Source organism: Carcharodon carcharias, chromosome 1 (genome assembly GCF_017639515.1).
Source record: "Carcharodon carcharias isolate sCarCar2 chromosome 1, sCarCar2.pri, whole genome shotgun sequence".
Classification (NCBI taxonomy): domain Eukaryota; kingdom Metazoa; phylum Chordata; class Chondrichthyes; order Lamniformes; family Lamnidae; genus Carcharodon; species Carcharodon carcharias.
The window spans coordinates 103,138,565-103,150,688 of record NC_054467.1 but is presented as its reverse complement, the minus strand read 5'-3'; the positions used below and the strand labels follow the sequence as shown (position 1 = coordinate 103,150,688).

Below are 12,124 nucleotides of genomic sequence, written 5' to 3'. Positions count from 1 at the left end.
ATTTCATTCATACACCTATTAAGATACGTGTTCTCACTGTCCCTTGTATTCTTTTGTGATCATCTTAATTTTGTGCCCTCTCATTGCTTTTTGTTAACCAGAGGAAACTACCAATCAATTTATCTTATCATAGCCCTTTATAATCTTGAAGATCTCTTTTAGGCTATCCTAACCCTTCTCATCTTTAGTGGAAAAGGCCCTACTTTATCAAGTCTCTCATCATAATTGTAATCTCTCAAACCTGGGAACTTCTCAATTTTTAAAAATTAATTTATGGGATGTGGGCATCGCTGGCTAGGCCAACATTTACTGCCCATTCCTAATTATCCTTGAGAAGGTGGTGATGAGCTGCCTTCTTGCACTGCTGCAGTCCATGTGGTGTAGGTACATCCACAGTGCTGTCAGGATTTCGACCCAGAGACAGTGAAAGAACAGCAATATATTTCCAAGTCAAGATGGTGAGTGGCTTGGAGGGGAACTTCCAGGTGGTGGTGTTCCTATGGGTTGAATCTTACCTATGTTGGGCAGGCTGGGCTGGAGCGGGCGCGGAGCCGATTGCTGCCTGCAATTGGCTCCATGGTGCCATTTTACCTGGGCGGGCCAATTAAGGCCCACCCAGCATAATATGCGTTCCATAGCGCTCAGCGCTACCTGTTTGGGCGGGGGGAGGAGGCGGAGTTGGGGCCTGTGCTGCCTCAGGGAGATTAAGTACATAATGAAGCTTTTTTACAAAGAAAGCGAAAAATTATTTAGACATGTCCCCTCATGTGACAGTGTCACATGAGCTGGGACATGTTTGTCAATCAGCAAAATTTATTTATTTTATTAAACCTTCAGGAAACCTCATCCCGCCCGTGGATGAGGTTTCCTGAAAAACGCAAAGGCCGCTTGGGCTCTTCGCCTGCCCGCCAACCTTAAGGTTAGACAGGCAGTGCTGTTAATGACGTTAATGGACTTAATAGGCCTTTGACAGTTCGGCAGATGCGCAGCCGCCTCTGGCGCGCGCCCGCCGAATGCAATATCGAAATGACGCGTGATGACATCGGGACGCACGCCTGACGTCATCTCGCATCATTTTATGTGTCGGCGTGTCTGGCCCGCCCCCACATGCCAACGGCAATATTCTGGATCATGTGTCTGCTGCCCTGGTCGGTCGTGATTTTGCCCTGGTCGGGCAGGCTTGGCGGGGCCGAGCGGGAGCGGCTGAAAAAGTGACTGCCACCCATGATCAGGTCCCAGCCGTGATTTCTGCTGGAAGGCAAAATAAGGCCCGCCCAGCTTGAAAAGCATGCTGAAGCGCTCAGCACTGCCTGGATCGGGCGGGAGGAGGGTGAGCACAGGAGTTCACGCGGTGCACGCAATGAAAGCTCCCTGAGACACTGAGCTGCCTCAGGGAGCTGAGGATTTAAAAAATGATAAATAAAAAATTTTTAAATGTTAAAAAACATATCCCCTCATGTGACTCTGTTACGTGAGCAAGGACATGTTATGAATGAAATGTTAAACATTTTTATTTAATTTTTAATTGCTGTTGGAAACCTCATCCCACCCATGGATGAGGTTTCCTAAAAAAATCCAAAGGCCGCTTGGCCTTTCCATCAATTGGTACATTAAACTTAGTAGGTCTGTTAATGCTGACTCCCATGTGCACCCACTGACCAAAATGTCATGCGAGTGCGCAATGATGGCGAGATGCTCGCCCAACGCCATCACGTGTCATTTTATGCTCATTTGAGTCAGGCGTACGCCCGCCCAGCGAATGGAAAATTCTGTCCATGAAAGATTTCAGCTGCAGTCTAAGGTCTTTTTCAACATCGTCACAGAATCATAAAAACCTACAGCACAGAAGGAGACCATTCAGCATTTCATGTCTATGCCAGCTTTTTCAACAAGCTATTCAATCAGCCCCGCTTCTTGCACTGACCCCTTTTCCACATAGCCCCTGTATTTTTTTCCTTTTCGAGTATATATCCAATTGATTTTGAGGTTTACTTTTCTGCTTCCCTTTCAGGCAGTGCATTCCAGATTCAAACAACACGCTGCCAATTAGTTTAAATCTATCCCCTGGCTATTGAACCTCCTGCCAGTGGAAACAGTTTCTCCTTATTAGTTTCATCAAAATCCATCATAATTTTGAACACATCTATTAAATCTCTCTTTAACCTTCTCTGCTCTTAGGCGAACAACCACAGTTTATCTAGTTTCCCCAAATAACTGAATTCCCTGATTCCTAGGTTCCAGTAAATCACCTCTGTGCCCTCTCCAAGGCATCCTTCCTAATGTGTGGTGCCTAAAAATGGACAAAATACTCCAGCAGAGGCCTAATCGTTTGTTTCTAAAGGGAACGTCCTTGCTTATGTGCTTTATGTCTTATGCCAAGGATCCAAATGCTTTTCTAACAGCCTTATTGTCCTGCCACCTTCAAAGATTTGTGAAGGTAGATCTACAGGAATCTTACTTCCTGCAGCTACTTTAAAACTCTATCAATTCGAATTGCCTCACCTCATTCTTTCTTCTACATCATGATCTCTTTATGCCTCTAGATAGAAAACCAAGGATTTTATTTCTCATTTTATTGCCTAACCGACTTTTGCTGCCCCACTAGTGTATCTACACACCAAGGTCCCACTGCTTCTAGACTCCATTTAGAGATTTAACATTTAAAGTCTATTTCTGTTTCCTTTCTTACTTCTAAATTGTAATAAAAGGTCGTTTGGCCATACAGAACAGGAGTAATGTTTAAAAAAGAGATATGATGAAGCTTTTCATCTTACACTTAACAGGACACTTTGCAAGGATACAAGTATAAATCATTGTTTTCCCCCAATGTTGGTTTTTTTGTGTAGTCCTGATGAGTGCAAGATGAAAAGCTTCGACATGTCTCATTTTTCAGCAATACTCAAATTGTATTGCAGGTATTTCACATTTATCCATATTGAGTTGCATCTGCCACCAATCTGCCCATTCTGCTAACCTTACTATGTTCTCCTGCTAACCTAGTGTCCTCCTGCTAACCTCATTGTGACCCCCTGCTAACCTCATTGTGACCCCCTGCTAACCTCACTGTGTCCTCCTGCTAACCTCACTGTGTCCTCCTGCTAACCTCGCTGTTTCCTCTGCTAACTTCGTCACATTTAATTATTTTTTCAAAGATTTTTGTAAGATTGGTCATTCCTGATCCACCTTTTGGAAATCTATACTGACTAGACCTGATAAATTCATATTTCTCCATGTGCCTCATAGTTTCACCCATTGTAGCTTACCAACATGTAACATTAACTGACCTGTGAGTTCTCAGCTGCTCTGGGATTTTTTTTTAAGTTAGTGTTCCCAGTCCTGTTTACTAACCATGAACCTACTGGACATATTCTTGTTGTTAAAGGGTGGGATTTATTGTATAATGTTCCCCATCTGTAAATTGATCGTACTTACTAGTAAAAGTTGTCATATAGCGATCAGCAACCTGACAGTGACTCCTTGTTACAACATCAGTGACCTTTTGGTAACCCACCCAAGGGATTATTTTTTACGTGTGGACCTAGACAATCATATTCAACTTTTTGGGGTATTGTGGCTGGGTTCAATCCTACTCCTCAAACAACATGAATACTTCCAACTAAAAGATTATTATGGACATTAGGGAACAACTTTTATTTTACAACAAAACAGGAAGCTAAAAACTGAGAGAGGTTGAAGTAAATTCTTACTGTTTATAGTAAGTACTATTTAAAATTTGAAAGCATAGGTTGCATTACAGCTTTAAAACAGTAAATCTACTTTGTGTAGCCTACATAACAGACACATACCTTTTTATCCTTGCTTCATACTCAATCTTTTGTTTTGTTACTTCTTGCTTCAGGCTTGTTACAAGACTGTGCAAGGCACTGTGATTGCCAGTGGAAGTGTTGGAGACAAATGTGTCACTGTTATCACTGCTGTTGGTCGCACGACTACTGCAGCCACCTCCACTGCTCCGCTCATATTTGCTCTCGGTGTCAGTCCGAAGGGATGTTTCATGAGCTGGTCCCTCCAAAATTGGCTCTTCGTAACTTGCTGCATAAATATCTTGGTCTGGACAGGTAGTTGTGGAGGAGCGACAGGAGTTTGAATGTTCCATCAAGGAGATTTCACAGGAAGAGGTAGACCAGGTGGCACTGTCCACACTCTGCTTGTCGTCAGAGTTTGAAAGAGAAAACTGCTGCTGAACATTGTCATAGGTGGATAGTCTGTTGTGCTGTGTGGATTCGCTGTTTACAGTGTCCTTGGGCTTATTGTCCCTCAGTGTGACGTACCCATTGGGCATCCACCCTGCAACTCGATTGTTTAAGGAGGAACTCATCATATCTGTACTGGAGATTCCCATTCTCACTCCCCCATTCTGCATGCTACCAGTGCCCATCTTGGTCCCTGTTCCTTTCAGTGACGAGTTTCTCCTTGCTTGCAAACTACCATTTGGCAATGTCTGCACTTTCTCCTGGCTTTCTGCAGGGCTGCTGAACGACCCATTAGTGACTATACCACTGCCTTTAGAATGAGCTGGATTCTTTTTCACCATGATGGGTGGGCTTCTGTTGACATCCACTTTGCTGAGGCTAGCCCTAGGGCTGCTGCTCAACTTGTTGCCCCCATTCAGTGCAGTAGGAGAGCCCCCGTTCTCACCACTTCCCCTTTTGGGTGACTCTGTGTTATCCCAGGAGCACTGACGCACAGGTTCAACGGCTGGCTTCTTGTTTTCTTTATTGAGAGGCGGAGGAAATGGCACAAAGGGTTTCTTTGGTATTTCATTGTTGTTATTGCACCCATCCTGTCTGCCCTGAATCTCTTCTCCTTCTTTGGGAAATAAGTTGCTGTGTTCACTTATAAATACAGACATTAACTGCTGAACCAGGACTGTACCTGCAAAATGGGGGGAGGGTAGTTGGGGGCGGGGGGAGAGATATCAATGACAAAAGATTAGTTACAAACTCTGCACAATGCACTGTCTCTAGAATGAAGCAGTGCAAATCTCACAACCTTTACTGCTTACCTGCTTAGTGTAAAACTTCAATAATGCTGGTAAATAAGTCTATAGGTTCAAGGCAAGAAACAGCCTATATTGACTTATGCAATTTTGTCAGGAAAGTAAGCTACAACTACCAACTACCTACAGGCATATTGAACTTTTTAAGGAAGACCTGTGTTTTTAAAAAGAAATATAAGTAAAGACACTGATCAAAGAATGGCTGATAATATAAAGTGACCACTTCCTAGAAAATTTCTATGTGGATTACACTAACATACAAAATAGGAGCAGAAGGAGGCCATTCGGCCCCTCGAGCCTCCTCCACCATTCAATAAGATCATTGCTGATCTGTTTATGTTTCGATTTCTACATTCCCATCTATCCCCGGTAACCTTTGATTCCTTTACCTAACAAGAATCTATCTACCTCTGCTTTAAAATATGCAGTGACCTGCTTCACCACCTTCTGAGGCAGCAAGTTCCAAAGTCATACAACCCTCTGAGAGAAATGATTTCTCCTCATTGCTGTCCAATAAGGGCGACCCCTAATTTTAAAACTCACCCACAAGAGGAAACATCCTTTCCATGTCCACCTTGTCAAGACCATTCAGGGTCTTATATACTTCAATGAAGTCACTCCTCACTCTTCTAAACTCTAGAGGAAACAGGCCCAGTCTATCCAGCTGACAGACCTGTCTTGAGAGAACATGGAATGTCGCACCTACTTCAAACAGAGACACTTGAAAGGAAGATAAGGAAAATGCAAAAGACTGGATTTATAATCTGTGTTTGCAGAGACAATGGAGCCTAATTCCCACATCTCAGCAGTCATCTAAAAATGCATCTCCTGTTATTTATATTTCAGGATGTATAAAATGGACTGAGATGAAAGAAAAATGGACTCTGGATGCAAGACATGGGCTTATCCTCCTTCCTGGGAATAGACAGGGTTAAAATGGGTTACAAAGCTGTCTGCAGACCAATACTGGATGAGTGACAGAAACAAGAAGGAGCACCAGTCAGTCACCCCTGCAAAGGCAAGCAGGCGATTCTCTCTCTCTCTCTCTCTCTCTGTCTCTTGCTAGGGGTGGGGGGGGGGGTGCAAGTGTGTTTTCGCAGCAACCACAAGCAAAGGGAAGCAGCCACCCTGCAGAAAGAACTAGGATTCCTCCCTTGGGTAGGAGCCACAGTGTCTCCAGCAGACTGCGATTCAGCTGTACCGAAAACAGCCAACTTAACAACCGCAATGTCTTACCATCTACACCTCACAGACAAGCCAAGGGCTAATTTGTGTATTTTAAAACTTATATTCGGATGCTTTAACTTCTCATTTCTGATCAGCATGTGTATGTGTAAATTGTGTCATTTTATTATTTTTCTTCAGGTTTAGTAACTAATAAACTTACTCTTTCTTTGACTCAAGAAGGCCTGGTTAAATTGGCTCCTTATAAAAAGTAAATACATTTGGACTGGGAAAAGGTATCCCTGGGAAAGGATTTTTAAACAAATCTTGTTGCGACTAACCAAGCAAAGAGTTTGAATAAAGAGGGGAGCCAGCTCATACCTCCTCACTTGGGTTCATAACAAAATTGGGGTTCCATCCCGGTTGTAACAAATTGGGGACCTCATTCGGGACTGGTCATAACAATTTAAATAGATAAACCATTAAAAATACGACTCTATTATTTTAAACTCAGCTCTCTTTTGTAGCAAGTGCTCAGTTGATTCCATCGATTGAGCTGATGAACATAATGGTGCCTAATATCCACAGCCCTCTGATCCCATCAGGAATGTTGTGATCTACTTGTTGGTGACCTCTGCTGCAGGGTAGAGGGATGGCTAAATCAGGGATGCTGCCTGGGCCCTCCCTGGAAAGATCTCTACAGAACCTCAATGTCTCCTATTTTGTATTCCGAAGGGTAAAGCCATCATAGAAGAGGACAACAAAACATGAGCTGGCAAGAAGGGTGCCAAGAAAATCATTAAAAAGACCACGCCATAGAGCGGCAAGAAATGGAAAAGAGCCAGGAAAGAGAGTTACTCCATCTACATCTATAAAGTGATGAAGCAGGTTCACCCCAACAGGAGCATCTCCTCCAGGGCTATGAGCATCATGAATTCATTTTCAATATTTTCAAGCGCATCGCGGGCGAGGCTTCCTGCCTGGCCCATTCCAGCAAGTGGCAGACCTTTAGCTCCCAGGAGATCCAAACCACCGTGGGCCTGCTGCTGCCTGGGGAACTGGCCAAGCACATCCTGTTGGAGGGGGCAAAGGTGGTGGCCAAGTATACCAGCCCCAAATAAAATTCGACAAGATCTGCTAGAAAAATCCTCCTTATAATGGAACCAAGAAACAGTCTTAAAATTGGAACAGCATCTGTCGTTTTGATAGCAGAGCCAAGTTCCCTCAAAAAAATGATTTAAAATTTAATTTCCCTGAAAGTAAAAATGGCTTGTCATTTTAAGGTCATTTAATTCAATGTGGTATCATCCATTTTGGATCTGAGAAAGACAAATCAAAATATTTTCTTAATGGTGAGAGATGTGGAGAAGCAAAGGGATTTGTGTGTCCATGTACAAAAATCACAAAAGCTAGTGCACAGGTACAAAAAGTAATCACAAAAGGTATTGAAATGCTGGGCTTTACCTTAAAAGGTCTGGGTGACAAAAGGGAGGAAGTTATGCTTAATGCTGTACAAAGCCTTGTCGGATTCAACGTAGAGTGGTGTGTTCTAATGGAGCCTACCCAAATTTCCAGATGGAAAGTTGGGCAGGCTCCATTACAAACTCAGGATTCCCTCTGGCAATTTTCCTCTGTGTGCAAAAACTGTCCCAGAAGATCTTTTAAAAGTGACTGACATAAGCATTTAAAAAGGAACAATAAGTAGACATTTAAAAAGGACTGGAAGTGAGATTGGAGCAGGTAGATGCAGTTGAACAGTCAACACTAGCAGAGACCCAATGGTTCTGTAGCTATGGTTTCAATTTTTTTGGTTCAGATGCTGAGCTCTACTTATCTGACTTTACGCCATCACTCCCCCCCACCTCACCATCCCCCCCCACCCACCCCACCCCCACCACCCCACCCCACCTCCCCCCCACCCCACCCCACCACCACATCAAGAAATCATAATATAATCATGCAGAATCAACATGGTTTTATGAAAGGGAAATCATGGGTGGAATCCTATAAAAGCTTTGGGAAAGGAAACAAGATAGGCAGCAGCATTTTATCATGCGAGAGGTCAAAAGTCAGATTCCCAGTGGTGGCATGAAACAATGGAATTAAATTGGTGGCGAGTTGACAGCAGATTGAGTTTCCTGATGGCAAACGTTGGGAACTTCTTTGTAATGAATGTGCATATCATGCATGCTCATTAAAAGGCAACCGTGCCAGAATTAAGTGTTCCTTTCCAAGTAACTAATCAGTGAATGAGAAGCACATGCCTTCAGATTCACAACTGCTAAAATGTGATCTGCAGCAGGCGAGGTAATCTTACTAAAGGATTTGGCGTGAGTAGGAACTGTTTTTTTCCTCTATGGGGGGCTTTATTCAACTATTGGAGAGGAGGCACTGATGGTTGAAAATGGATGGAGGCAGTTAAAGGGGGACAGGGCACCGCTGACCGAGGGAGGGAGGGACCGGGGTGGCAGCCCCTAATGAAATGTCATGGGGGACAGAAGGATGAAGTTGGACTCTGCAGAAAGATCAATGTCGAAAGACTAGGGCAAGCATGATTGTGGGGTGATCAAGGGTTGTACAGAGAAGATCAACAGTGAAGTCCTGAGAGTTGAGGAGATCAAAGGGGAGGTCAAGGATGATAGAGGAAGGGTCAAGGATGATGGGTGGCAGGTCAAGGGTAATGGGAAGGGCAGTTCCACTGTGCTGGGGGGGGGGGGTGGAGCTTAAGAGTCAATTATAGCTGGTCAAGGTTGATGGGGGGTAGGTCAAAGGTCATCGAAAGCAGGGCAAGATTAATGGAGTGAGGGAAGGTCAAAGGTGATTGAGGGAGGGTGCAGGGTGATGGCTTCTAGTTCTGGGTGCATCAACAGGAAGAGTTCTCTGTGGTGATCTTCGAGGATGCAGTTGATCTCGGTATGTTGGGTGAAGTCCAGGGTGTAGCCGACGCTAAGTATAGGGGTCCCCCTTGGTCAAAAGTGCTTAGGACAGGAAGAAGGACCTCCTGCTGCCATCTCTAGACCTCCTGCAGTTACTGGATAGTCTGGAGGAGAACCTGCAGGAAGACATTCTGAACCGCGGGGCCACTCTTTGTCTACACTCAGCCATTTGCCACTTTTGCATGGGGCGGCAGCAGCTCCAGGGATCATCAGGTGGAGAGGGGATGGCAGCAGTTGCAGTTCCCAAAACCTCCTCTCAGACAGCAAGAATAATGTAAAAAATAAAAAGAAAAAAACTGCGGATGCTGGAAATCCAAAACAAAACAGAATTACCTGGAAAAACTCAGCAGGTCTGGCAGCATCGGCAGAGAAGAAAAGAGTTGACGTTTCGAGTCCTCATGACCCTTCGACAGAACTTGAGCTCGAGTCCAAGAAAGAGTTCAAATATTCAACTCTTTCTTGGACTCGAACTCAAGTTCTGTCGAAGGGTCATGAGGACTCGAAACGTCAACTCTTTTCTTCTCCGCCGATGCTGCCAGACCTGCTGAGTTTTTCCAGGTAATTCTGTTTGAGCAAGAATAACGTTCCTGGCTTGCAGGGAATGAATGTCTGTCCGGGTGCCCTTCAAAGATGGTGCCTAGACCTTTGACCCTGTAAGGTAATGGCAGGGGCATTGACTTCCAGTCTGCCCCTGCCACATGATTCACCGCGCTCTTTGTGCAAGAATAACTGATTGGCTGGCCGCCTTGTGATTGTGTGTGGCCAGCCATCCTACCTACGAGTGCAAGTGCCACGCAGTTCCAGTCCCACCGCTGGCAACCACACCACTACTGGAGGTCTCTACCCCGTGTTTCACAAATTTATTGAAGTACTTTGAGGATGTAACAATAAGGGTAGATAAAGGGGAACTAGTAGATGCAATGAATTTAGATTTCTAAAAGACATTTGATAAAGTGCCACATAAAAGATTACAAGATGAGCTCATGGCATTGGGTATAATACATTAACATGGACAAGAGGATTGGGTAACTACCAGGAAACAGAGAATTGGGATACATCGGTCATATTCAGGTTGGCAAGCTGTAAATATTAGAGTGCCTTAGGAATCAGTGCTAGGGCCTCAACTATTTAATATCTATATTAATGACATGGAAGAAGGGGCCGAGTGTAGTATAAGCATACTTGCTGATGATACAAAAATGGGGGGGGGGGGGGAAACAAGTTCTGAGGAGGACATAAAGGATGGTATTTAATGGCGGTGATGGCTGGAAAGTTGGTGAGAGTCATGCCTTGCGTTATCTCAGGGAAGGCAGGGTGAAATTAATGCCAAAAAAATTAAATGCCAATAAAGGATTCAGCTGGGTGGGGGCAGGGGTGGAAACCTCCTCCCACAAGAGCTGCTGACAGCTGTGCATTACTCAGCAGCACTAGCAGGAGCAGTGGCAGCTACTGGTAGTGCATAGCTCCAAGGCCTGGGATTGCTGAGGGACCCGGGTCACGGGTGATGGCGAAATGGGGGTGAGGGTTGCCAACGAGTTGGGAGGGTGCTCAGCAGCAAGGAATTCACCATGGCTCCTTCGACAGCACCTTCCAAACCCATGAGCACTACCATCTAGAAGGACAATGGCAACAGACACATGGGACACTTGAAAGACCCAAAAACAGCTCGTCACCCCACACAGCTGAGAAATGGTATGCCATGTGGGAAGTTTTTCATTAGATTTATTATGCTTTTGCTAATGTGTATTAGAATGTGTATCCAGATGATGAAAAATGCACAGCAGGAACTCACCCAGGCCCCCTTAGACAGCACCTTCCGAACCCATGACTACTACCACCTAGAAGGACAAGGGTAGCAGGCACATGGGAACACTACCACCTGGAAGTTCCCCTCCAAGTCACACACCATCCTGACTTGGAAATATATCGTCGTTCCTTCACTGTCGCTGGGTCAAAATCCTGGAACTCCCTCCCTAACAGCACTGAGGGTGTACCTACGCCACATGGACTCGAAGTTCTTGAAGGCAGCTCACCACCACCTTCTCAAGGGCAACTAGGGATGGCAATAAATGTTGGCCCAGCCAGCGAAGCCCACACCCCATGAATGAATAAAAAAAAGGGCAGGGGGTGGCTCTCAGTTGGCCCCTCGTTCCCGATGCCAGGTCCCTCAAGCAGACACTGACTGTCTTTGAATAAGTCACTCCACCCCAGATACCTACAAGCAATGGTGATGGGGTTCGCTTTTCGGTTTCCCGCATGATGAGACCCCATCTGCCACTGGGGGAATACAAGCAGAGGCCCGTTGAGGCCCTTAAGGAGATTAGTTGGCCACTTAATGGCCTCAATTGGCAGCAGGGTGGGAAGACCGTCCACGGGCTTCCTGCCTTCCTGCCCTGGACTTAATCAGAGCAGAGGCAGGAAGGCGGCAGGGTCATCACATGAAATGGTCCTGCCCAATTAAATGTCACCAAATGCATCTCAGGGATGTTAAATCATGCCCAAAGAGTCTGTAAAAGGATACAGATAAGTTAATTGAAGGGCAAAAATTTGGCAGAGTGGAGTATGATGCGAGAAAATGTTTAGTAACCACTTTAGTAACAAGAATAGAACAACAGAATATAATTTAAATGGAGAGTGGCTGCAGAATGCTACAGTACAGAGGGATCTGAATGTCCTTGTACATGAATCACTAAAGGTTAGGGTGCAGGTACAGGAAGTAACTAGGAAGGCAAATAGAGAGTTAGCCTTTATTGCAAGGGGATAGAACAGAAGAATAGGGATGTCCTGTAACATCTGTACAGGACATTGGTGAGTCCACACTCAGAGTACTACATCCAGATTTGGCCTGCTTATTTAAGAAGAGATATACTTTGCAGAAAAAGTTCACTAGGTTGATTCCTGGGATGAAAGAATTATCTTATGGGAGAAGGTTGAGCAGGTTGTTTTTTTAAAATTGATTCTTTCATGGCATGTGGGCCTCGCTGGCTAAACCAGCATTTATTGC

At 44.8% G+C, this 12,124-nt stretch overlaps 1 protein-coding gene across 5 annotated transcripts in view; it reads right to left on the bottom strand.

Annotated features, from left to right (window-relative positions):
* arhgap24 (Rho GTPase activating protein 24) overlaps positions 1-12,124 on the bottom strand; it is a 545,136-nt gene that overhangs the window by 24,975 nt on the left and 508,037 nt on the right. For all 5 annotated transcript variants that reach the window (XM_041194111.1, XM_041194121.1, XM_041194138.1 and 2 more), the window contains one exon: positions 3,807-4,896. In XM_041194111.1, the coding sequence (XP_041050045.1) occupies positions 3,807-4,896 (1,090 nt within the window). The remainder of the gene's footprint in view (positions 1-3,806; positions 4,897-12,124) is intronic.